General features: G+C 49.5%; 1 protein-coding gene across 3 annotated transcripts in view; it reads right to left on the minus strand.

Moving 5' to 3' along the window:
* Positions 1–26,510, minus strand: part of TARBP1 (TAR (HIV-1) RNA binding protein 1) — an 81,476-nt gene that overhangs the window by 937 nt on the left and 54,029 nt on the right. For all 3 annotated transcript variants that reach the window (XM_045087262.1, XM_013048558.2, XM_045087263.1), the window contains exons 22-28: positions 24,302–24,451; positions 18,472–18,558; positions 10,150–10,346; positions 6,419–6,500; positions 4,361–4,532; positions 971–1,162; positions 664–788 (exon numbers count right to left, since the gene is read on the minus strand). In XM_045087262.1, the coding sequence (XP_044943197.1) occupies positions 664–788; positions 971–1,162; positions 4,361–4,532; positions 6,419–6,500; positions 10,150–10,346; positions 18,472–18,558; positions 24,302–24,451 (1,005 nt within the window). The remainder of the gene's footprint in view (positions 1–663; positions 789–970; positions 1,163–4,360; positions 4,533–6,418; positions 6,501–10,149; positions 10,347–18,471; positions 18,559–24,301; positions 24,452–26,510) is intronic.

The raw sequence follows: 26,510 nt of genomic DNA on the forward strand, positions 1-26,510 counted from the left end.
GAATTATAATTATAGCTGGGTGGCTCAGTCATTAAGCATCTGCCTTCAGCTCAGCTCATGATCTCAGGGTCCTGGGATCAAGCCCGACATCAGGCTCCCTGCTCAGCAGGAAGCCTGCTTCTCCCTTTCCCACTCCCCCTGCTTGTGTTACCTCCCTTGCTCTCTCTGTCAAGTAAATAAGTAAAATCTTTAAGAAATAAAAAATTTAAGAAGAAAAAACCTCCCCAACATCAAATATATTTATTAAAAGTATTCCTGAGTTGCAACAGGATATATTTTACAGAAAAGAATTCTGGGGGTGCCTGGGTGGCTCAGTCGGTTAAGCGTCTGCCTTCAGTTCAGGTCATGATCCCAGGGTCCTGGGATGGAGCCCCATTCTGGGCTTCCTGCTCAGTGAGGAGTCTGCTTCTCCCTCTCTTGCTCCCATTGGTTCTTTCAATCTCTCTCAAATAAATAAATAAAATCTTAAAAAAAAAAAATTCCAAAAATACAACAAAGTGAAAGATAATAAAAGGAATGGGGGAACAGGGAGGGTATATTTTACTTTGAGTGTTAGTTTAAGCTACAATATAAAGTAGTGCAAAAGGACTAATACTTGAAGACAGAGAACCACAGAAGATTTCAGCAAATCAGCGTTTTACTAACAAATTACTTTCTACTCACCTCCACTAAAGGCAGCCACTGCTCTGCGGAGACGCTGAGGCCTTGGAACTGCTTGTCTCTGACGCACTGCAGGCTGCCCAGCACGAGGGCCGAGGCCCCGAACACCTCGCAGGTCCGGCACAGTCCTGCGCGCAAAGGATAATGGTTCCTGGTGGCAGTCCTCCCCCAGGCTCTCTTTGGCCACGGATCCCCCTGATGCTCCCCAGCAGGGTTAAACGAGCAAATTGGGCAAAATGGCAATGGACTCAATACAAGTTTTTAGGATCTAAAGATTTTAAGCAAGCCCCCTGGAAAACTGTAATTTTACCTCCTAAATTAGTTGGTTTATCAATGAGCGAGGCCACTACAATCAGTCTGCTAATTGACTTTCCAAGCTTGGCAACTCGATCCTGAAATACTAGCTCCAGATCTAAATCTGGAGCATTATTTTTCCAGGGGATAATCTTCTTCTGAACATCCGTCCACTCAGACTGGCTATCTGCTTCGCCCAAGTGAGAACCTGAGAAGGAAAAGGAAATAATCCCATATATGAAAATCTATTTATTTATTCACATACACACAGAGTTAAGAGTTAAAAATGATAGTTCAGAATGAGATTCATTAACAGAAAAACTGGACTTGAATTCAGACATGACTGCTATTTTCAAAAGTAATTAAAATGTTTTTTTAAAGATTTTATTTATTCACTTGACAGCGAGAGCATGAGCAGGGGGGAGCAGCAGGGAGAGGGAGAAGCAGGCTCCCCACTAAGCAAGGAGCCTGATGCAGAGCTTGATCCCAGGGCCCTGAAATCATGACCCGAGCTGAAGGCAGACACTCAACCGACTGAGCCATGCAAACGCCCCTTCAATAGTAATTTTAAATTTCAAAATTCAACTCTAACAACTAATATACTACAACATTTCATGAAAACAGAGTATGTGCTTTTGTCTGCATTTTAGCATATCCAAAACGGGAAGCATCTCAGACCTAGTTTGGTATGATTTTAGCATTTTTTTCTTAAAGGTCCATAAAGTAATGGTGTATCTTATACACAACAGTGTATTCCTGAAAACAAACATACACAGTCTTTATCCTAAATTATTTTACAGGTACTTAGGGGAATTTCCCTCAAATGAGTAATATGTGTAAGACTGATGAATCAGACTTGTGCCCCTGAAACAACACATTTTATGTTAAAAATAAAATGATCAACTGATAGAAAAATGATGATGCTCTCTGAGGCAATTATCCCTTAACCAATGCTACGAGTATGCAGAATGTTATTAACCTGTCTGATGCAGCATTCTGATCTGTAGCATAGGACCGAGACTACCCTTCCAGGCTGTTCCTCAACGGCTCTACCCCAGACTGCTGACTGAGCCGCTGGGGAGCACAGAGCTTACCTGGACAGACGAGACATGCAAATACCAGAACACGGGGCTGTAGCGAGGGATGCCATGTCTGTGGGAGGGAGGGACGGGCAGAGAGACCCAGGAAGGCTCAGGGAGGAGTGTGCAAACAGCTTGTGTGGGAGGGCAGTGCAGACCGTAGGGACAGGTGTGCATGTGCACAGGGCATAGGAGGACCATGACCCGGGCAGTGGCAGAACTCTGCTGTAGCTCACAGTGTGCCGTGGATGGAACATGATGGTCCAGAACATAAAAAGATCATAAAAGACTTGTATGGAATGATAAAGAACTTACTCTGCAGGTAGGAGCCATTAAAGGGTTTTAAAAAGGAGGATAACAGTGCTGGTTTTGTGTTTTAGGAAAAACCCTCGTCAAAGTGAGGTGAGGATAAGTTGGGGCCTTTGTGCCAGTCCCAGCAAAGACAAAGACAGTCGAAATTAAGTCCAGGCAAGAGCAGAAGCAGCCAGATCTGGGAGGCAGAATCACCCCAATTTGGTGACATGAATACAGCACAGGAGAATGACTTCTCTGGTGACCGAGTGGCACCACTGACAGAAGGGGTTATAGAGGAGGCAAGTGTGGGCAGCAAGGGAAATCCAGTTCGAATATGTTGAATTTCAAGAGTTTCTGGGTATCTGTGCAATGTCCAGCAGGCTCAGGAAAGAGGCCAGAGAGAAAGATGAGAAGTTACATTATGTAGGTGGTGGTTTCAAGTTGGGGAAATGAACACAAAAGCTCAGGGACAGCACACAGAATGAGGAAACCAGGCCAGTGAAAACATCCAGGGGATACTAACGCTGAAGTCTTCCCATAAAGACAGCACTGCAACACTCCCTCCTTTTTCCACCAAACAAAACAGAGACCCCCTCAGCCTTTTCCCCACCCGAGAGACATCTGTTTCTCAGCTCCGCTCTGCAACCCAACGCAAACCAGCTGCCCATGTGTGCTGTCGTCCTCTCTCCTCTGTCTCTGCTCAGCCCGCCCCACTGGGGCCGTCCCCACCACACTGATGAAGCAGCTTGGTCACCACCTTCAGTCCCCGGATCTCCCTGTTTGAGGTCCTCTGTTTTGGGAAAGCTCTCCCTCCAGATATTCGCTCAACTGCTCTCGCTTCACCGAGGTCCTACTCAGTGTCGGCTCCTGAGAAAGTGCTCTTTGATCCTCTGTCACTACCTCCATCCCGCTTTGTGTCTATGGTACCTCCTGTGCAGAAATGAGTATAAGCTGCCTAAGGGCAGGGACTTGGCCTTCTGTCAGCACAGAGGAGGCAAGAAGTCTTGACTGAAGGAATAAATAAATTTAAGGTGATTATGTCTTAAAATGTATTAGTGAACCATCCGGAGTATTTGATTTAAAAAAGGCACTTTTCCAGAACTTTCCTCTACACACACTGAATTAAAATCTAAGTATGTGTGGGGAGGGGGGGAACCAAGTATCTCTACTTTACACAAGTTGTCCAAAGAATTCTTGAAAACATTAAAATTTTAGAGCACTACAAGTATACAGGACAAAGACGAACTCCTAAAGAGGAGACAGGTCAGATGGAGGAGGAAAATCAGGACAGCAAGAAGCTAGATCAATGTGCCATACAGGGCAGGTGTGCTTAGAGAAGAGCGCCCACTTAGGCTCTATGAAGGAGACAAAGACCGTTTCTGATTTTCTGAAAGATTCTCGGTGGTTCTGGGTCAGGGAGAGCCAGAACGAGGACCAAAGGAGTGGCCGCGGCGAGGAGAATGGGAGCCCGCTGCTCCACAACCATTAACACTCGTTGTGGTTTCCAGAACGGGCGGGAGACCCGGTCCTTGGTTTTCCAGGGGTCACTGGATTGTGCGGGGGATGGGGAGGAGGTGAGCAGCTGACGGAAATGTGGGTCCTTCAGAAAGGCGAAGGGGAGCAATGCCACAGAAGGTGCAGAAACAGGAGAAAGAAGGCCGAACAGACGAGCAGGTCCCACCAGACCCGCGGGGGACGAGAATCGAAAGCTCTGCTTTACTCCTAAATGGGCCAAGACATGAGATTTCATAATCGGACCCTTTTTAATTAACAGTAATATTTCAAGGAAAAGCAAAGTTACTAGCTTTATGTAATAAAGCAGATTAGGCTCTCCTTGGCTTTTTATAGTGAAGCCAAGCAATTAAAAATACCAAAGTTATAGCACCATTTTTCACAGTCTTTCCTCTAAGTGGAGGAGGAACAGACTTCAGCACATCAGTGAGAAGTGGTACGATCACCTCTCTGTTTTCAAGGACTGAAACGAGTAAGGCTAACCAAGTTAACAAGGGGAGAAAAAGGAAACACTTCTTTACCTACGTCCTGCTGAGCCCAGTCACCCGGCTTCAATTCACAGAGGTGAGTCGGTGAAAGGTACCACTGAAATCCTGCATCTGAGGGGATGTCTGTGAATCTGGTAAATTTACCAATGGCAATCCATTCTTCTTCAACCAGGCCTGAAAGGCGTGGAAGGTTGTAAAATATGGTCTGAAAAGAGAATTGTAAAATTTAAATTTTTTCCCCTTAAAAATAACAAAGAAATACATGGTAACATGTTTAAAGTACAACTTATTTACTCTTACTGATCTATTCTCCCAAACTATCACAGTGGCCATCTTATATACGTTCATTTATATCTGGGAGGAGCTGTCTGTCCACATTTCCCATCTTTTCTAAGCCATTGGGAGGTTAACTTAGGAAATGCTTGAGGGCAGGCAGATCTACTTGGGTGTTTCTCACCGTATGTAATAAACCACCGCACTCCTGAGAAAAACAAGAAGTGTTTTAGGACTGATCAATGTTAGCATCAGGCAACACTTATCAGTGCCCTTTGCTGAAAACCTGAACTCCTCCACAGACAATCAAGGTTCAGTTCTTCTGATGTCAAATCTTTCCTCTGGCTACCATTAGACAAATTTGAATCTGAACGTTGTCCCAACTGTGTATTAGCTGTGATGTCAGCTAGACCACTTAGCCTCCCTTGGCTTCAACCTCCTCATTGGTTAAGAGGATAGGATCAGGTTAAAGAGCCCCTTGAGGCTGTGTAAACCAGAGTGTGATGCCGCTGGGCATGGTAAACGCCCAGTTACTATGCAGGCAATCCTGGCCTTTTCTTACCTACAAACCAAAATGGAACCAGAGAGGAAGTCAGCGCAGGTGAAAAGGCGCTCACAGAACAGAAGCACAAGTAACAGGCGATTTAAAAACGACACAGAAAACGCGTGATGAGGCACATGTCCTCCCAATGGCCTCGGCAGTAAAGACTGGCTTTGTGCACACGGGCTCCACGTGACGACCGGCACGCGATGCGGACGGGGCCGGAACGGCCCGGTGCAAATGCAGAGCAAGGCAGGGTCCTCCCAGGCCGTCACGCTACCACCACGTGCAGCCACAGCTCCTGTCGCTGATGGAGGAGGAAACACCCCGAAGGGGGACGTGCGGCGTCGGGGACAGAGATGAAGCCAAAGGGGAAGAACGGACTTAGTTCTGCTGCAGGACGGAACAGGAGGGGCTGACCTGACCCTAGAGACCTATTCCGAGGCCTTCAGAAAGGTGCCCAACAATGCATTCCGGGTGCAGAAGAAGACAACTGAGCACGTTAAAATACCTGAAAAATAAAATCCTGCATTTTTCCAGTAAAGCAGGACCTTCTGTAGCAAATACCTCACAATACAAGACTGATATTCTTTTAAAAGGCCAGTTTCTGAGTAACTGACCCCCCCGGATCGCGCCTGCACGGCAGGCTAAAGTTCCTGTGGAAAGGTCCCAGGTCATGTGTTTTAAATGCAAAGGCAGAACCTTACATTTAGAATCTAAAAAGAAAGAAAGTGATACGATTCACACAATCCTAATAATTGGTATATTAATTTTCATGCTAATTGTACTAAACATGTTTATGGTTCTTAAAATTACACGAACACCCTGGGCTATGAGGTGCTGGTGTGCCATGACCTACAAGATTTTCTTGTCGCCCAGAACCGAAACACTGCCAGTATCAAAAGAACAAATCGTTTCGCTTTCATTAGCAACGGGCTTCATTACGACAAAATCTCCCCTGCACAAATGTTCTCATTCACTCCCTTTTAATGTCAGAACAGATTTCTGTTTAGAGTTAAATATCCCCCTTCCAGGGTTTACAAGCCAGACGGCCTGAGAAACAGAAAGTGACAATGACTCGCCCATTTCCACCCTTTATGAGGGAAACGCAAGTCGTTGCACGAAGGAACAAAATTAAACTTAGAACTTTACAACGTGAAGGTGATGTTGTAAGAGGAAAAAAAATCGCTTAATTGTAATTTTCCAAGAACTGTGGCAGAAAGGAGGCGCTGCGATTAAAGACAGAGTCAAGAATTTACAAAGGACGCTCCACTCACCTCCAGACAGTAATCCCGAACTGGGTGGAAACGGGCAAAAAAGAAATGCTCTTGGATGCGCTGCCAATTCTTCTTGGCGTTCCTGAGGGTGAAACGTATGGTATGAGGTACAGACAAGTGAGATGACGCGGAATCAACTAGATAATCACATAAAGGTACTGCAGAGTTTGGAAGGAATGGAAAATTTTGTGAATTTTATCTGAAGACTTATACACCCTTCCCTCCAAGATCAACATACTTTAAAAATGGACACTGAATTTGACATTTTGAATGCAAGTCCAAGACAATGAGAGGACTGTTTCACAGCTGGACAACGAGGAGCAAACCCTCCAGCAGACGGTGCAGAGGCCGGTGCTCTGTCAGAGGCGATGGGAAGCAGACAGGCCATCCGCGGGCACCGACGGCCTGTGGGACAGACGGCTTCCAGGCTCAGGGAGAAAGCATTCTGAAAGAGCACATGTAAGACATCTGGCATGGAGTCTTCAGGTCTCCATCCAGCAGTAAACACCTATCTTCTCCGAAGATCCATGACACACAGCCCAACTGAACCAGCATTCCCAAACCAGAGCAGGCTGTGAAGTCCCAACACACCTGCCACTAAAAAGCAAAGGCTGTAGGGATGAAAACTACAGAGCACCACTGGCAGGTGTCAGTTTAAAATCATGATCAACAGCCCAAAGCGAAGTAGCAATTTTGGGGCATTTTCCTACAAGACAGTTCTCCCATGATGGCCGCTGAGCCTCCCTTACCCGTCAGCGCCCCCCCACTCTGTGCCTGACCATGGAGCCTCCGCAGCACTGTGGTGAGGAAGGGAGCCTTCACCTCTGGCGCCTCCTACCACCTACCCGCCTGTCCCCTTGCCGCAGGGGTCTCTGTTCAAGGGACACACCGGGTACCCAGCGTGTGCTCTGGATCCCGCTCCCTGAACTGTCCCGGCGCTGCTCCAGAGCCTGCTCAAAGGGCCATCTGTCCCATCTGACAAAGGAAGCCATGTGCAACAGTGCCCGACAGTGCCTTCGGGTCGGCGTGAGAGGGAGAGCAAGGGAGCAGCAGGCGGCTGCGGAAGAAAACCCCTCAGGAGAGAAACCCCTCTGGGCGCAGGAGGGACGGGGACCGGGGGCAGGAGACGGTCTGGCCTGGGTCTGACACCCTTCTGCGCCGCCCGACTTCCTAGCCGGGAACCCTGAGGGAAAACAACGGATGTGACCAAATGAAAGCAAAGCCTCCTCAGACAACACATCCACAACCTTCTTGCTGACCATCTCGGAGGAGGTTTGGAGGGAATTATCTATGACTTGCCTGTGTTTTACCTTCTTCATCAGCGTTTTTTTTTTTTTTTTTAAACTAAAGACATGAAGTATTTCATAGATTCAGGTACAGAAAAGACATGAACAGACAGCAATGAGCCCATCCCCGGACTGAACAGTGGCATATCGTCCCACCACTTCTAAGCCACGTTAATTTGTGTCGGCCCCACCAGCGAGGCTGCTGACTGGGCTCTCGCTAAATCCAGTGGGTGCTTTTAGGCTCTCATTTCACTTCCTTAAACCCATCTGTTTCTCTGCACCCCACTCATGTAACACACGATTTTCTCCCATTATCTATGGCCAGCCTCTGATCTGCTCCTCTTACTTTAAAAAAATGGCAAAAGCAAACCAGGTGAGGTCATTCCTGAGTTTAAACCATTCGCTCCCCAGGAGCCTAAGCCCCCTGGTGTCCCACTGCCCACACTCATGGCTCTCGGGCCAGACCAGCCCCATTCAGTCGCACACGCCTGCCTCGGCGCTGCCCAGAGATCACCGTCCCCACGCCTTGTCTGCCTCCTTCCCACCATCCTTTATAGGGTACTCACAGGTTCTGTTACTTAGAAAAGAGTGTGCACTTTCTCACCACAATCTTTACTTTCCCACTGGAGGACCTGCCACGATCTAAGTTACTTTACTGGGGGACTTTTTACGTGCTGTCCTGTTCAAGCGATTGGGAGCCACACGAGGCCAGGGCATCCACGGGGCCTGCCACCGAGGACCCAGGACTCAGCCTGCACAGAGCGATTCTGCCGTGTGTTCAAAGAGCAGCGATGGTCTAATGCCCAGGGTCCTTTTTTTTTTTTTTTTTACTGGGTATGTCTCCTACCCGGTACTAGGATTTTAGAAGTAATGGTATTGCGTAAAAGGGTGTTTTACTGCTTAATAAAAAAGGAGCCAAACCAACTGTCTTCAGAAATCAACACAGAGCAACCAAGGAACTTTGAATAGCATCAACCACCAACCAAAACACTGCAACACCAAACAAATCACGGTTTTTGCACCGAGCAAACCATAAACTGACAACGCCTCTTCGTGTGTCAAATTGATTCAATTCCCCCATACGTCCTTCCACTGAAGGGCTGCAGTGTGTACACACCCACCCACCAAGGAGCAAGAGGTTGTTCAGGGTTGCCCGACAAGATCAGGAACTCCAGCTGCCGGAACATACCTGCAAGGGTGGGGATTCTAGGCACTGCCACGGTGAGCAACTAATTTTAATGATTAGCTGGGGCCAGAGCTTGGGTTGGCTTTCTAAACACCCAGCCGTGCACAATGTATCAGAGGCGTCCAGCCCCTTCCTCTGCACTTGTGTCCCTTCCCTGTAATCTATCCTATGTCCCCCACCTAACTCTCCTCTTTGATTTTTCTCTGTTGTAGCCCATGTAGTTATATTTTAGTATCTATATTTGCTGAATTGAGGCTCTTCCTCCTGAACCACCAAAACCTCTTCATTTAGGTGACTACCCAGTCACCTAAATGCCTCTTTTCAACTGATGTGTTCAAAGTAGAAGCAGGCAGAAGGGCTAGAAGGTAGTAGTTGTGGCCACGGAATCCTCCATCCCAACCCCACACAAAGCTTCATAAGGATTCACAGTCTCATTTACGCCACCTGTTACCTTGATGGTCAAGCAGAGACCCTCTAGGTTACTGGTTTCCCAAACACTATTTCGTACGCTTCATACACTGCTTCTCACCTTTATCTGTTTATAAAAATTAGTGAGTGCTTTGAGGGTCTGAAAGGAACCTCTTATATTGATGGGCAGTGTCTGGGTCTCTGAAAATTATAAAAATCTGGGCATTCCTGGATAGTGGTCATCAATAATAATAATAAAAAAGTAAAACAAGAGCAACCCCCTGACAGCCGGGGAAATCAGCTGATACCTGCAGATACTAGGAGATGCTGCCTGCCCTTGTGTGGCGGGAGCAGGGAGCCCAGCAGCCTTCCCTGCTCCATCCGCAGCACAGCAGCGCACCTGCTCAACGGCGAGCATCTGTGTGGGACTCGCTCTGGGAAATAAAGACAGTCTCTAAGAAAAGGAAAAGAAAAAAGCTTCCGTCCTTAATTAGCCCAGCCGTGGGGCTGAGAGCATGTCTTTAAAGCCAGACCCTTCTGCTCCTCAGCACCTCTTTGACAAGAGAGGACGGTAACCGTCAGCCATATGAAGACAGCTATCTGAAGGTGTGTACAAGATTATTTACAGAACAAGGACCAAGGATAAGAAAGCAAAGAAGGTGGTGAGGGAGCTGACCACATTAGAGCCGTCAGGAAACCACACAGCAAAGAGCGCCCTGCTCCCACGGGGCCTGGTCCGAGCTCTGCCGTCAGAGCACGACGGAATAATGGGAAGCTAACGAGGTCGAGGCCCCTGTCCATCCCCTCTGTGTGCTGCTGGAAGGAAGGGGAAGCGTGCGAGCTTTGCTTACCCTGTTCCGGGCATGTTTTCCACTTGGTTGAGACTGGATTCAATGACAGACGTCAACGCCTCAAGTTCTTCCACACGCAGCGCCTTACACATGCTCCAGACCTTCTTCAGGGCAGCCAAGGCATACAGTCGGATGCTGAAGTTGTGACTGAAACACCACTGCAGCACGGTGACAAGGGCTTGCTTCAGGACTGGTTTCTGGAAGGAAAGTGGGAAAAGTCTTCACATGGGCACGTGGACCATGCCACCGAGTGGACAGGAGCCCAGCTGCTCTCACGGGCTCTGCAGGAGCAGGGCTCCTCCTTCCTTCTCAGACCCAGGTGCGCTGGCATGAGCGATTTCCTCGAGGAAGAAAGATGCTCCCAGCTCCTTCGCTTCCATTTCCGAGGTGGCTGTGGTCCACGTTCCCCTCACAGCCGCGCCTGGGCTAGTGGACGGAGCCCCTCCATGCTAGCCGCCACGCAACCACAGTGTGCGAACAGCCCCCCAGGCTGTACACGTCACGAGTGTTCTCCCAGCCCCCACTTCTGGTGCACGTCCAACCGCTTCTAAAGCAGGGCCCTCCGACAGGGCTGTTTTCCTCCGGGTCTTTGTGGACAACAGTTTCCCTCATGATGCTCTTGGCCCCGCCGAGCGCTGAGCAGTGGCAGGAAAATTTAAAATGGGGAGGAAAATAATAATAGTTTAAACTTCCCTGTGAATTCACAGGCTGTCCCATCTTCATAGCCTGCAGATTTCAGGCAACAATGGTCTGACTTCCAGAACCACACAGGCCACAGACAGTGAAAGGCAAAGGAAGTGACACAGATCAACGTGCAAACCAGACAGATGGAAACTTAATAAAATGTCAGGAGCTCCCTTGATGTTCATGCCTAACGGCCCATCTGCAAACGTCTGAGGGGCTGCACCTCGCCGACAGTGCTGCGGTTTCCACTGACTAAAACCCACTGAGCTCATGGAAGACTTGACCAATACTCTGCATGCATTTCAATCTCCCCAAGCCTCTGTGAGGACAAAATACAGACATGCAGGATCCTATTTAGTTCTTTATTCAAAATACAGTCAACATTCATCCAAGGTCGCTGCACTGTCAGCATCCCAAGGACACCAGGGGGAGACACACGTGTCACCGTCACAAACGCACGACCATGCCCGCGTAAGGAGAACCTTGAACCAACACCGGAGCATGCGAAGCTCGGCCAGAGGCAGGAGCTAGGCAGGTGAGGGCCAGCAAAAAGGCTACGGAGGAAGAACAACTTTCAAGAAGGAAGCAAGGAAGGCTGAGGGGCATACCAGATGCGGAGCTGGAAAATGTGGATTTACTTGGCCAGAAGGAAGACAGAAATGTCAGGTGGCGAAGGAAAGTGCAACTTCTGAGTAATACACGAGTAAGTATTTACTTGTATTTGAAAAGCTGGAAACCAAGACAGGTTATTCAGAACACCTGAAACACCATGAGAAGAGGATTTAAAAAGAGGAGGCAAAGAGTATTATTACTAATATTTTATAGTTTAATTTTATATTTTACAATTTTATGAGGCACATGTGAGAGCAGCTAAACATACATTCCATTGACAGTGTTAGTCACAGGCCACAAGTGCCGTGTAGGTTGTCTGTAATACACACAGCTCCACAAGGACTGGGTGAAGAGGAGGCAAACCAGACAGTGTCAGTGAAAGGATGGCCATCCCAAACATGACCCGTTCAAAACTGAACTCGCGAGTTTTCCTATAACCCCCAGGAGGGAGCGAAGGGTACTCACTCCCCTGACCCTCCCCCTGCCCTTACTCCGTGCCAGTTGCTGACTTCCAGGCAGGATGAGCCCACTCACCTGTGGCCCGCACCTGCTGTCCCTTGGCCTGGAAAGTGCCCTGGACCAATGTGTGGTCGCTCACTCCTCACTGCTTTCAGGTATGTGCTCAGGGTCACCTCCTGGAGAAGGTCTGCCCTGAACCTACCTCCCAAAATACCCATCCTGCCCTAAATACCCCGTTTCTAACTCCTTATTCTGCGTTTTCTACAAACCCTGTGTCACCACCTCGAATGCCTGGATGGCTTAGGCGACGAAGCATCTGCCTTCGACTCAGGTCATGATTCTGGGGTCCTGGGATCAAGTCACGTTGAGCTCCCTGCTCAGCGGGGAGCCTGCTTTTCCCTCTGCCCGCTTCTCCCGCTGCTTGTGCTCTCTAATAAATAAAAATCTTAAAAGAAAAACCTGCATCACCACCTAACAGTGTAATGTCTGCTTGTCATCTCTCCCCACACCAGAATGACGGTGGTGACGGTTTTGCTCACTGCAGAATTCCTAGGACCGGAACCATCCACCCAGACACACAGAAGGTGCAGGACTACACTGGAGGGAGGAGGAGGGACGACTGCTCAGACACCCCTCCAGCGGGGCCTGTGCTCAACCACCTGCACCCCACACCCCATCTCCCCAAGGACAAGTGCTTCCCTCTCTTCTGAGCAGCTCAGGCGGCTCTCCCTGCCTTTCTAAACCTTTCCACGGAGGCCTCAGAGCCCTCCTCCCAGGAGGGTCTCCAACCCCTAACCGTTCTCTCCCACCTGCGAAGCAAGGAGATGGTCTGCGCCCGTTCTGATCCCCAGCATGATTTGGGTCATCATTTCCCTGCCATCAGAGAGACGGCCGCATAGGTCTGCCAGAGCGCAGCCCTTGTCACAGAACCCGTAACTGTTCTTTCTAAAACCTTTGAAGCAGGTATTCCAACTTTTTAAAAAAGTTATCTACTTATTTTAGGGACGCCTGGGTGGCTTGGTCATCTGCTTTCAGCTAAGGGCATGATCTCCGAGTCCTGGGATCGAGCTCTGCATTGGGTTCCCTGCTCAGCGGGGAGCCTGCTTCTCCCTCACCTACTCCCCCTGCTTGTGTTCCCTCTCTCACTGTCAAATAAATAAATAAATAAATAAAATCTTTAAAAAAAAGTAAAAAAATAAAGTTATCATTTGTTTTGGAGAGGGACGGGAAGGGGCAGAGGAAGAATCCCAAGCAGGCTCCCCACTGAGTGAGGAGCCTGACACACAGCTTGATCTCCCGACCCTGAGATCATGACCTGAGCTAAAGTCAAATGACTGAGTCACCGAGGTGCCCCCAGGTATTCCAACTTCTGACCCCAAGCGCCAACCTCAGTCTGTCTCCTCCCCCACCTGTCTCGCTCCTGTGCTCCTCATGGAGCTCGTCCCGGTCGCAGGCTCCCTGCTGCTGGAAACTATTGATAGAGCCCCTTTCCTGACCTCTACGGTCTCCTGGCCATTCTCTCCTTGAAAATATTCTTCCCACCACCTTCAGGAGACCCCGTTCTTCAGGTGGTCCCCTTCGCCCTCCTGCTTTCCTCCTCAATCTCCCCCTCTCCTGGGCCAGCGCTGCTCTGGGCTCTGTGCCTGGCTCCCTCTTCTGTCCGGCTGCGCTCCCTGCACAGGCTTTCACGGCTTCCGCCAGTCAGGGCCCCCGAGCGGGTGAGCCTCAGCTACTTCTCTTCTCCCAGCTGAGGTGCGGCCGCGTTTGCTGCAGACTTGCACAGCTGTAGGAGGTCATATCGAGGGTCCCTCCTGCTAGCATGGGGCAAATCACAGCAGGGCATCCCAACCGGGGCACGGTCACGGACACAACCTACGGGTGCAACTGGGGTTTCCCCAGCATTCCTTGACCCCATTTGAGCACGAGGTGTGTCTGTACGGAGTTCTAGACCATTCTATCACATGTGTGGGTTCACAGAGCCAGCATCGCCATCACGAAACTGGACAGTTCCCACACCCGAGGACCCTCCTGTTGTCCTTTCATAACCACCACCCCCCGCCTCCTTCCCACACTCCTCTCCCCGCAGCCACTTTTTATACAACTGGCAGTGCTGTGAAGCCGTCAGAGGTGAGCTGTGGGCATGGAACCCGGTGGGAGTGCAACAGAAATGGTCTTTATCACAGAGTCACCGGAAGCGCGAAGAGACGGGCTCTCGGCTCACGGCTGAGGGCTACACCGCGGAGCCCGCACCCACCACTCTTCTCCCCGACAGCATATGGAGCCTCCTCCATGCATGCCTCCCGTGGCTGGCACAAGCAGAGCGATGAGCTGCGCTCCCAGAGCCAGGACCCTGGGCCCGAGCCCACCCGGTCCCAGAGAAAACAAACAAGCCGGCTTGTCAGCAGAGGCCTGCTTCTGCTTCCAGGTCCGGAGCGAGTGCAGACACCCTGAGCCCCTGGCGACACGGTGTTTCCAAAATAGGCTTCTGTGCTCCAGGCTCGGCAGCAAGAAGGTGTGGTGAACCCTGCATCTCCAGGAGGAGACCAGAGCACCCCAGTTCATCCCATCCGCAGTCCCTCCACGCACCCTGAGCTACGCTAACAGCAGCAGCACTGACCCTCCACACCTGCCCCTTGAGGTTTCAGAGCCGTGGTCCCCAAACTGATGCCTACGTTCAAGTCATGTTTCCCGTCTGGCCCTCTTCCTGAGCCCTAGAGCCCTACGTGCACCTGCTGCCTCCCAGAGCCCTGGGGTTCCCCAAGGGTGACAAACCCACGACCCATCCACTCGTCACCACGCCCTCCGTCTGTTCCTCCCACTGCCTCCCGCCCAGTGAGAGGCGCCACGGACCCTGGCAGCCCAGGTCACTTCCCTGCTTCCCACCTTCTCGCCATCACTGCCATCCACCGAGCCCCGGCGGTCCTTGCTAGCGCACAGCTGTCACATCCGTCCCTCTGCCGCCTTCACACCACACGCCAGCACGGCTCATGGGACAGCACGGAGATCACCGCGAGAGGTCCCCAGCGGCTTCCAGTGCCCCATGACTGATCGTACACAGTACACTCACGGCACACAAATCGGACCACGTCACCCTCTGCAGCACCTCCCCCATGCCCTTTGGATAAAGTCCAAATTCCTCACACGGAGCATTTGCTATGTGTCTTCCCACTGTGGAGCTACTTGCCCAAGTTCACACAGCAAGCAAGAGGGGGCGCTTAGATGGGATCCCAGGTCCCTTAGAGCTAGGACCCCCGACTCACACACTGGGCTAAACCTGCTTTGTAAAGGCCCTTCTGCACTGGGCCCTGCCCGCCCTGCAGCTCCCGTCCATCTCCAGCGTCTCCCCGCTCCCACTGTGCCCTGTTCCTCTGCCTGAGGCTTCTGTGCTAAACCCGAAGTCCTCCCTGCGGGCCAAGGTTTGAGATCTCGCCGGTGCCCCGCAGCCCGCTGCACTTCCCCCACTGCACACCCCCAGATGGAGCTGCGTCCTGCTTCCCTGATCTCTGCAGTCCAGGGCAGTGCTCGGTAGAGGAAGCACTAACACCAGCTCGAGTGAGTGACAGAGGGCTCGGTCCCTGAATGGCACAGGCATAGTGAAGGAAGAAGGATGCTTCTGAGCAGGAGAGAGTAACCTCTGTGTTATTCAGTCCTTACAATGATCCCGTGAGGCAGGTAGTACCCCGTCCGGTTTACAGCAGAGGAAAACCAGAGGAATCAAATCCAAACGCCCACCTTCCCTTTCAAATTTCTCGCCACTCTCGGATAACCTTAATCCTCTCTCCACGCTTTACTCGGACTTCCTTATTCTGTACAAATGTCCTTGTCCTGTTCCTAATCCAACCAGGACATGTTACCTCTAGTTCTCGAGTCCCCTCACCCTCCTCCTGGCTGTGACAGTTTCTCAGACTCGGCTTGTTTTCGATGACCTTGTCAGTTCTGAGGAGCAGTAGTCAGGTCGGCTGGGATCTGGGTGATGTTTTTCTCATGTCTAGACTGGGGTTACGGTGTCGGGGAGAGAAACCACGAGGCCATTTCCATCACGTCCTACCAAGGGCCCGGGCTATGGCATGACTAAGCGCTCTCAGGGGCTCCCCTTCCTTACTCTGCTCTGAGGAAGGACATCACTAGGGCAGCCCACATTTTAGGACTGTGTGGTTATGTGCCCCCTCCTTGAGGCCAGAGTGACCACATAAATTATTTGTAAGTGTGCACAGGTTTGTTGACTTTCCCATTGGTTTATTTAATCATTCACTTAGATCGGTATAAACTCATGAATATTTATTCCATTGGGTTGTAACCCAGTGTTACTGTATTGTGTTGCTTGTCTCAGCTTTAGCCACTAGGGGGACTCTCGGGGGCTCCTGTGCCCCTTGGCAGATCTGCCCCACGGTACCCTCCATCCTACCCCGCCCTGGCACTTCTTTTCTATTTACCTTGTGTAGTTTCTGCCCTATTTCTAGAATCAGCTGTTTTTTTCCAAGAAGCCCTGGTTCCTTTTATGAGAGAACGGTATTAGAAAACAGTATCTGGGAGCTAGGTACAGATTACTTGTAAGTACAAAAAATAAAAATAAAAAATCCAGTGTAATTCTCAACAGGAAATATGATTGTTTTATGAATCCTATAGTCAGATATGCTGGTGCTGCCTGCGCTCATAAGCTGTGGCCAGGACTGAGACACCCCGTTCGGGACTGAACCTGTGATGCCATCTCCTATCTGCTAACGAGGTCTAGACACACAGAACAAGATGACAGGACAATACACAACCATGAGCACACTAGAGAACAGTGTTTTCCCTCTGCTTTCAATCTCCATAGACATTTAGTGTTCTGCCCTCGGTCCTGTTTGGTGGTAGTTTTGAATCTTCTCTGACCACTTAGCACGGACCTGTACAAGTGCAAATATTTCCATACTTTGAGGAAAATGGAAAGTCTTGAGTGACTGTTTCCATAAAGTCTTTAAACAAAAACATATTTGTCAGGTAACAACAGACTTTCAGCAGACACTGTGAAGGACTTGGACAGACTAACGAAGTATACTAGTCTGGTCTGGTCTTAGATCTCTCCATTTAGATTTCTGTTTTTCAGAAGATATTGAAACTGAGATTATTCTATTCCACTAATCAGCATTCCTTCTTTTGGATGCTTTGAAAATAAATAAATCTAAAATGTATGATATACAGTGAGTATAAACAGGGCTGAATGGGAAAATAACCTGCTATTGGGGCACCTGGGTGGCTCAGTCAGTTAAGCGTCCCACTCTTGATTTTGGCTAAGGTCATGATCTCAGGGTTGTGGGATCAGCCCCATGTCGGGCTCTGCACTGAGTGTGGACCCTCCTTGGGATTCTGTCCCTTCCCTAGACCCCCAGAACACCTGTGCTCTCTCCCCATCTGATAAATAAATAAATGATAACCTGTTACTTATTCCGGATCTAGTAGAAGCATCTGCTAAGATAAGTTCATTTTCAGAACTTGTCTGAATGGTTGTGAGCTATTTCAGCCAGCCTGACAGAGGACAGTTCCTTATCTCCTTGCCTCTCTGCTCTCTGCAGATGGCAAGCAGATCTCTTTCCTGCACGTAATTAAGACAGGAAGGTAACACGTGATGTTACCTGAGGCTAGAGTTTGCCTGATTTCAGCAGAAGCTGTGAACTTACGCCTTCAGGGAACGGGAACTCTCACACTGCCATCTGGCTGACAGACGCTGTAAGGTGCCCTGTGACTTCAAAACCTCAAGATTTTAGGAGCTAAATTATGGTGGGGGAAAAAGATCTTGGTCTTAGAATTCATGAAATAGGTTAACAACTAAATTTGACTATTACCACCGTTTAAAGACAAGAACACTTGGACATACTCTAGGAATCCTCACTTCCCCTGTAGTTTTCTTTTACTTTCAACACCAAACAGCACTTCTTATCCCGTATATCCGGGTTTCTCCCAGAGTTCACAGCTCAGCACTCTCTCCCCTGTACACTCAGTAAGGAAGAAGCTTGCTCTAAACCTCATGGGCAGGTTTTCCTGAATTCTTAACAGCTCCGCCAAAGCGATTAAGCAGGATTAGCTACGCTCTCTACTTGCCTGTGGGGTAAACCACTAGGGAGATGGTTTGAAGCCCAAGAAAGAGGGCAGAACTGCGGCCCACAGCACATCAGCCTCCAATTACCCCGCATCTCTTAATACTCAGACCGTCAGCATCTTTGCGCGAGCCCGTGTTCAATAACTACGTCAGTCAAAGAGCAGTTAAACGAGACACAGGAGGTCTGACTTAGATCATCTTATGTAACTACTTATAGAGAGTCAAGAATCTACCACTAGAAGTTGCCCACCGGTCTGTCCACAGATGCAGGATATGCTGAGGCACATGTACCTCGGTGTGTGGGGGGTGCTGTTCACGTGGGTTAGTGCCGGCCTGTGGATTTGTGTCTAAGTGCGTGTGCACAGTGAGTGAGTAGTAGGAGGGAAGAGAAGAAGAGGTAAAAATCGTAAGAAATACTCAACATTTTAAAAAAATTAGTACAAACATACAATTCTATTTTGTAGGTTTAAACTCTTCTCATTTGAACTCACCTTTTCTGGAATGTTTTGAGTGATGATGTCCAAATGTGACAAAACGGATAAAAATGTACAAATGCTTGTTTTAAGGTTTTCTTCACCCTGAAAAAAAAAATCAGATAAATCAAACAGTCACTCGAGGCTTCCTGTGCCGCTGTGAGGCCCATGACAGAGCCCCACGTGAGGCGGGCTGTGACACAGCCCCGGCCTGGGTGGGGACCTGGGATCGCAGACACAGAAGGGAAGTAACTTCCAGTGGCCAAACACCGACACCCCTGTCAGCAGACACCACAAGGCAGGATTAATTTAACTGTGGAGTAAGTGGTACAGCCAAGGGTGTGCTCACTCCGAGGAGGCACAGGTGGCCCAGGGGAGCCCGAAGGAAACAGAACAGGCGAAAAGGGAGTAAGATGCACAGAGAGGGGATGGGAGGGCAGAGACAGGCTCCGAAGTTAGACCGGACCTTGCAGACAACTTTAGAGCCAAGGACGTAAAGCTGTGTAGGTGTTCAGCTGGGATTCAGAGACCTTCCCAATTACAGGGATTTGGAAGAACACATCGTTCTAGTGACAATCAACTGAGGAGCCCCAGACAGACCAGAAAGGAAAGAGACTATAGACACTATCATCCGGAAACCAGTCCAAAGGCTGATCAGATGATTTATTCAGCTACTGAAGGTCTTCTACGTGCCAAGTACTGTGTCAGAAATCGTGGAAAACAAAATTAGATAAGGTTCCTGCCTCCAAGGAGCTTATTCTAGTGGGTTGCAACCAAATCCACAATAAGTTAAATTTCCAATTATACCAAGCACTATTATTCACATGCTACAAAAACCTCTAATAAGGGGATCCAAACCACCCTTCCTTTAAGAATTGACACAAAGGATGTGTGGACTGAGATCCAAAGGGAGGGAGACAATTCTGCAGATGAAGAAGATAAAGGCCATTTTAGGTACAGGGTATAGCATGTGCAAATGGCCTGAGCCAGAGGACATTAAAGGAATGTGAAGGCTCAGGAAAGGTCAGACAGCCACTGCGGCCTCTGTGCCTCGAGGGACCCCGGCCCCTCCCACCTTGGGAAGCTGGGTCACACCATCTGCTTTGGCCCATGAGACATCAGCACGCAGGACACAGCCAGAGGCTGAGGAAGCACGTGCATACCATGACGTGTTGTCCTGAGATGCTGTTGCTGGGGATCCTGAGGCACCAACACAGAGGTCAGCCGCCCTGCTGGGCACACGGGGAGAGAGCCCGGCCACCACTGCTCCTCCCCCAACTGCCGCTGGGGTGACCAACGCGGAAACCGTAGCCCCAGCAGGCTCCACGCAGTGCAGAACCACCCAGCGGGGCCCATGCAACCCAGAATCGTGAAAAACATTAGAACACCACTTTCTACACTCACGGGTTCTGGACTGTTTGAGCAACAGAAAGTGGAGCCTGGCACAAGAGAGATGTGCAGACAGGGATGGTGGCACACAGAGGGGCTGGTGAGGCCTACCATCACCCGAGACCGGCAGGCCATTCTGAAGACCCTGGGTCTTTATTCCAGAACAGTGTGTGAAGCAAGCGGATAACCTGACCAGCCGTTCACTCTGAAAACCCTGCTCTGGCTTCTGTGCGGGGAACGGACTGAGATGGAAGCAGGAGTGGAGGCAGGTAGCCCGAGGGAGAAGGCCACAGGGGGAGGCAGGGGCCGGAGAGAGCATGGGAAAAACCCTCAGACGTGGGGGTCATGTGAAGCACGAAAAGCCGTAGGATGTCCGGGCTGTGCGACTGTGAGGGAAACGGTGGGGCTCGCCACACGTGGGGCACCACGTCTGGGGAGACAAGAAGGCCCCTGGAGTTCTGGATGCTCTACAGCCATTCCAGGAGGAGGTATGCCGCAGGCCAGCTGGCTTCTGGAAAGTACCAACAGTAGATATAAACGTGGCTCTACAGGCTGCACAGTCTCCGTCGCAGCTGCTGAACTCGGCCGCTCGGCACACACTGGGCCAGACCCCAGGCGAGCGAGCCGGCCAGGCTCTGCTGTACCCAAACCACGAGGTCCAGTCTCGCCGCAGTTTGCCGGCTCCTGACTTCGCCCGCAGAGAGGATGTCCGGAATGGAAGCAGAAGTCGGGGAGCCACTGCTTCAGGGAGGACAGGAGTCCTGGTGATACGACAAGGACAGAGGAGGCCTCGCCGGGAGAAGCACAGACATTCACTAGCTGAGAAAAGGCTGGAAGGACACGGAGAAGAGGGGACAGAGGGACAAGAGGACCCCAGAGAGCACGTCACTGAACCGAGATAAAGTAGGTCGTCGAGACATCGAGAGTGTGGATGGGCCGAGAGAAGCAGCCTGACCACGGACCCCGGAGCGTGTCCTCCGCGAAGGACAGTGCGGACGGCAGGGTGGGTGGGAGGACGCGGAAGCCTCCAGCAGGAGGTCTGACCAGGGCCATGACGTGCGAGGCACGGGGCGGGGCGGGAAGCGCGGGGCACATGTCCAGCAGCAGCGGAGGAGACGTGGGCACGTGGAAGCCACAGGCTGAGGAGAGACGGGGCACAAGGGACGCTGAAAGCACAGGGTCCGAGAAGGCCGAGGCAGAGGAATCGGAGGAAGGCAGGAGAGCGCTCTTCGACACAGGACCCGGGTCTCTATGGCACATGGAGGGAGGAAGTCTCGGACGGATACGGACACGGGCAGACACGTGTGACCACTACGGAGGAGGTAGAGGTGTTCCTACATTTGTTTTCTTAGAAAAGTAGAAGTCGAGGTCATCTACTTCTGATAAAGGAAGAAAAGGGTGTAGTGTTTGCCATTTTTTGGGCATCCATCCTGAACCCCTTCCAAGTTCAGAGAATTCTCCCCCGCTTAGAGGTCTGTGGGAAGCTGAAGATACCGGGTACATCCCTGTTCCCAGTCTTTGTGCAGCTGAAGGGAAGGCACCAATGCTTGGATCGGAGGCATCTACCCTGAACCGCAAACTGTGAGGGGCAAAGCCCCCCGAGGCGGCAGGTGGACACGGATGGTGATGGTACCCCCCTCCCCCGTGAAGTAAAGCAGCATCCCTACCGGGCCAGCTCCACAGTAGGGCTGTAGCTGCAGCCCTGGGAGCCGCTGAACCTCCTTTATTTCCCAAGCCTGATTCTGCCCCGAATCTGGGCATTCTGCATGCCTCCCCATTCGCTCCTGCACTGCTTGCTTTAAGGATCCCTTTCTGATTCATTCAGAAGCTGTTTCATTTGTTTACAAGGAATACCCTTGAGAGGTGCCTACAGAAAGGATCTGAAGACAATACACAAGGTCTGAAAGCTCTTTAGGAGAGAGAGACTGAGCTAAGTAGAAAAGCTTCACAGAGTAGGGGCATTACTGGGGGATACAGGAGAGTCAGGACGTCTCAGAAGGACACCAGAGTCAACCTGCCGTTGCTGAGACATTCTGGGGCAGTACCCCCCACTGGGGAGCAGACAAAACAGATGACATTAGTGAAGGAACAGATAGGAGCAAGTCAAGGAAAAACAACAGGAGTATTTTTCTTAATTCCATGGACACGAGAAGGGGAAAGGGGTATCCGATAAGGAATCTTGGAATAGTGAAAAAGAACACAGCTGTGGGAATGACACGAATGTCATTTCTTACCACTGTGACGAATCACTCCCTGTCTCTGAACCTCAGTGTCTTCATAAGTAAATTATAAAACAAAACAAAAAACGGGCTGATCTGGCGTTCAGGATTACCAGGAGGTGGCTGGAGCCACGGCTTTACAGGACAGCCAGGTTTCAAGCGTGGAGACTGGGAGAAAGGGCGACGGAAAGGAGCCCAGCGTCAGGGGAAGCTGCCCTCATCAGTCCGGCTGCGTGTGGGGATCTGCAGGGGTTGCATGCGAAAGCCGGGCTGCTGGCCAGGGGAGCAGGCAGCCCCGACAGGGTCCCCGAAGCAAGGGGACTGCAAAAAGAGAAGCACTGGGGCTAATGGGTGATTCTTCTTGTTTTCATACCGATAGAGATGAGTCTACTACAATACAGACAGAGGCATTCTTGGATAGATCTCTTTTTCATTAGAATTTTTCTTACTTGAGTACAGCTGACACACAACGTTGCACTAGTTTTAGGGATGCTAGTTTGTGGTACCACAACAAGTTTATATGCTGTGCTGTGCTCACCACAAGTGTAGAATGAGTCTTAAGATCAAACCCAGCATGAGGGTTGGGAAAGGAAAGGGAACCCCGTGAGAGGGACAGGGACGTCATCGACCTGACGGGGAGGGGGCCGCGAAGGGCATGGCAGCGTGCACCACATCAGCTGCCAGCGTGAAACGTCAGGAAGGGGAAGACCAAGAAAAAGGCTGTGTGTCGCTGCGATAACATCCTCACCAGCGACCACAGTGGGTTAAATAAAGTAAGAGAGGAAGGCAAAGACCACTCCTTGCGAAGTTTAATATCGACACACCTCAGAAATACAGTTCTGAACCGTCCAACAGCGAGTATTAAAAGTGAGTCAAAGGACTCTTTCCTTTATGATGGACATGAAAGTGACATTTACTAGACTGGAGGAGACCAGTAAGTGTTCAACAGAATTATGCCTTGAATGCAATGAGAAAAGCTAACCATCATCTGAGCTTTTGACAAATCATAATCACTGATCACAGACCACCATAACAAATAATGAAAGTGTTTGACATATTGTGAGAACTACCAAAATGTGACAGAGAGCCACATGGGGAGCACATGCTGTTGGAAAACTGGCACCAACAGACTTGCCTGACTCAGGGCTGCCCCGAACCTCCCACTGGTCAAGGACACAGGGTCTCCAGAACGCGGTCAGCAAACCATCACAAACGCTGTGGTGGCGCCGAGACACGGCTGGACAGAAGAAAAGTCAACAGAAGAGTAAAGAGCGGAGAGTAAAGTCCCCAAAAGAAAATACAAGTAAGGACACAAGGACAGAAGGGACAAAGACAACATCTTCTGATGAAACAGGAAGGAAGACATTCAAGAGGAGATACTTGGAGGAAGGAAGGGTCTTCATTCTCACAGCAGCAGAAGGCGAGGTCGTTGATGTGAAGAAAGGGAAGGGTGTGTCTGGGAACCAACAGAAGGCATTCAAGGCAAGTACTCAGAACACGTGTTTACAAACACTTCACCATTTGCCAGGAAGCTGCAACTGCAAACCCTATCGCTTATCTGTTCCTTAAAAATGATTTTCAGGATATAAGAAAAGTTGGGCAAAGGGCAATTAGGGGTGCGGATGAGGGTACAGACAAAGTGAGACAGGTTCTTAGCTGGTGATCCGAGCTCCCTTTGAGTCTCTCGCCTGTGCTTGTCTGAAACTTCCCTACTAAAAAGCTCTCTGAAATGTAAAGATTGTATTTAATTTGTCATCATTCTTATTTCTAAAATCAAACAAAGACATTGCTTGGTAAAAAAGGATAGAGAAGGCTCTCGTTTCTTTTTCTTTTTCTTTTTTTGAGGGAGCAAGCGAGCGAGCACACACACAGGGAGAGAGAGAATCCCAAGCAGGCGCCACGCTGGCTGTGAGGCCCAACATGGAGCTTGAGATCGTGATCATGACCTGAGCTGAAATCAAGAGTCAAACATGTAACCAACCAAGCCACCCAGGCTCCCCTCTTACTTTCTAACATAAGCCTTTCCATCTTTATTTTCTTGGAATAGAGGCTGATAACACAAGACGAATGCCAGGAATTTCTGCCTTTTAAATTAACTCGGATCTTGCACAACAGAACTTAGGAAGTCAATACATGGGAACAGGACAACTGCCAATCAAAAGCCAACTATTAAAATGAAACCTCCCAGCATAACCAAAATATTTTAATTCCAAAAATTCCAAAAAATCCCTTTTACTTACATAAGAAAAGCAATCCCAGAACTTCAGCAGAAATTGAGGAAATTTATGAAGAATCAATATAATAATCCATTCTATGAAATATTTTATGGATGCTTGATTATTGATGAAACCAGCCTGGAAAATCTTGTCAATAATTCTATTCAAGAAATTCTGAGAAAAATAAAGTTCATAAATTAAACTGGTAGGTTAGGGTTAATAACTTCTATTTCATCAAGCTACAAATCATCATAGAACACTGTGTAAGTCTAAGCTGACCACCCTGTTGATCTGATACACTCACCCATCACAGGAGGATTCCCACCAAAGCATCCCCTGGGGCACATCACAAGATGATTTCTTTTTTATGGTGGGAACAATAAAGATCTAGTCTTGCAGCAACTTTGGAAAATAGTTCCTAATTATAACTTTCAAAAGTTTTGGGTTTTTTTTAACTTTTTGTTTTAGTTTTTTGTGTGTGTGTTTGTTTGTTTGCTTTTTTTTTTGTTGTTTTTAGGGAGCTCTATGCCCAGCTTGGGGCTTGAACTCACAACCATGAGATCAAGAGTCACCTGCTCGACTGAGCCAGCCAGGTGCCCCAAGACAGATTAAAGTTTAATGTAAGTAATTATCAGATCTGTAACTCTCTCAACAACCCTAAAATCTGTTTACTGAAATACAATGGTGAGGTACTGGGTACTTTACACTTTCCTTGGACATTAATTCTATGAGGAGGGTTATTACTCTCTGTATTTTTACAGGGGAAAGATTCAGAAAAGTTAAGTATTTTCCTCAAAACCTAGCAGGTGGCAGAGTCCAGATTCTAACAACCATCTGCCAAAATGTCACGAGCTTAAACCTGGAAAAGGAGACTGCGAGGAGACCAGCGAGGCCCGGGAGAAGTGGGTGGTCGCCGCCCATACAGCCCCCAAGACCCGGGGCGCGCACGTCACCCTCCTTGCCCCAGGCTTCTGTTCTGGGGAACTGGACATATATCCAAGTACCACGTAAAACTACGTACATAAGATCTAAAAACAGTACCAGGTATACTCTTTATTTTCAAGAACAATCTATCTTTTAACAATTTCTAAGTGGCGGAAAAGGAGCAGAGCAGCTCACCTACAGGCCTGGGCAGCGCGGTAAGAGGTGGCGCGGACTCAGGGAGGCCCGGTTTGTAACTCCAGCTGCGCGGGCCGTGTTAGGTCACAGGCAGGCCCCCAGCTCCCTGACTGCGGGGCCCGTGGACAAAAGAGCACCACTTGTGCCTGCCTTGAAAGGCCATGATGGAGGGGAAATGCAGACACCAGATATGACAAGGTTCTCAGCACCGGTGGCTTGGCCGGACAAGCCGGTGCTCAACTTCCTGACAAGGTGCCGCTGCCGCAGGCCCCCACCGGCCAACACGACGCTCTCCCCGGGGCCTCCCCAGTCCAGGACAAAACGTGCTGTCAGTCATTGAGCCAAACGTCCCTAAAGCACTGCTTTCAAATGCATTTCAGAGTCTGAGTGTGACATGTGCAGGATTTAAAAAATCAGATAGCATGACGAGGCGTCTGACGGAGATCAGCAGCCGCACACACTCACGAACACTCCTCCCCAGGAAGAGCGCGCTCCACCATTTCTTCTTACGTTTGCCGAAACAACTGATCTGGCTATACTTCTGTACTTGCAGTTATTGAACTGTTTCTCTCTTACAGATAAGGCCTCGTGAATTGTATTAAAAAAGAGTTTGATATGTTTTTAAAATTCTCTGAAACATTTCAAAGAGCAAGAAACTGAAGTCCACGGGGGAAATTTCTGTCGTCAAAAATGCTTTTTAAAATTGTGTGAAATTCACATAATGATCTATTTTCTTACCAGGAATATTAAGCAAACCTGGTTAGAGAAATCAGACAGTTCATTCCCCTGTTCCTTGGCTCCTCAGGGAGGAGAAAGGGGAACTCTGGGCAAAGACCCTGTTGTAAGAGATCAAGATCTCGGCCTTGGCTTAGCTGGTTCACACACCCACGGTACTCACAAATTTAAGGGGGCACAAACAGCTGCGGGAAATGACAACCTCACCTTTATTTCAAAAGCACTCTGAAATAACTCAGCTGTGCAAAATGAGCAGCTCACGTGTGGGTATTTTAACCAAACGGCACACTAGACATTCCACAGCTAAAATGTTACTTACATTACACAAAGAAAAGAAGAAAAAAAGGATTAAGTGGTGCCCTGTAAACCAGTTTCCAAT

Source organism: Mustela putorius, unplaced genomic scaffold (assembly GCF_011764305.1).
Source record: "Mustela putorius furo isolate JIRA1106 unplaced genomic scaffold, ASM1176430v1.1 tig00001075_pilon_pilon_pilon, whole genome shotgun sequence".
NCBI classification, from domain to species: Eukaryota; Metazoa; Chordata; class Mammalia; order Carnivora; family Mustelidae; genus Mustela; species Mustela putorius.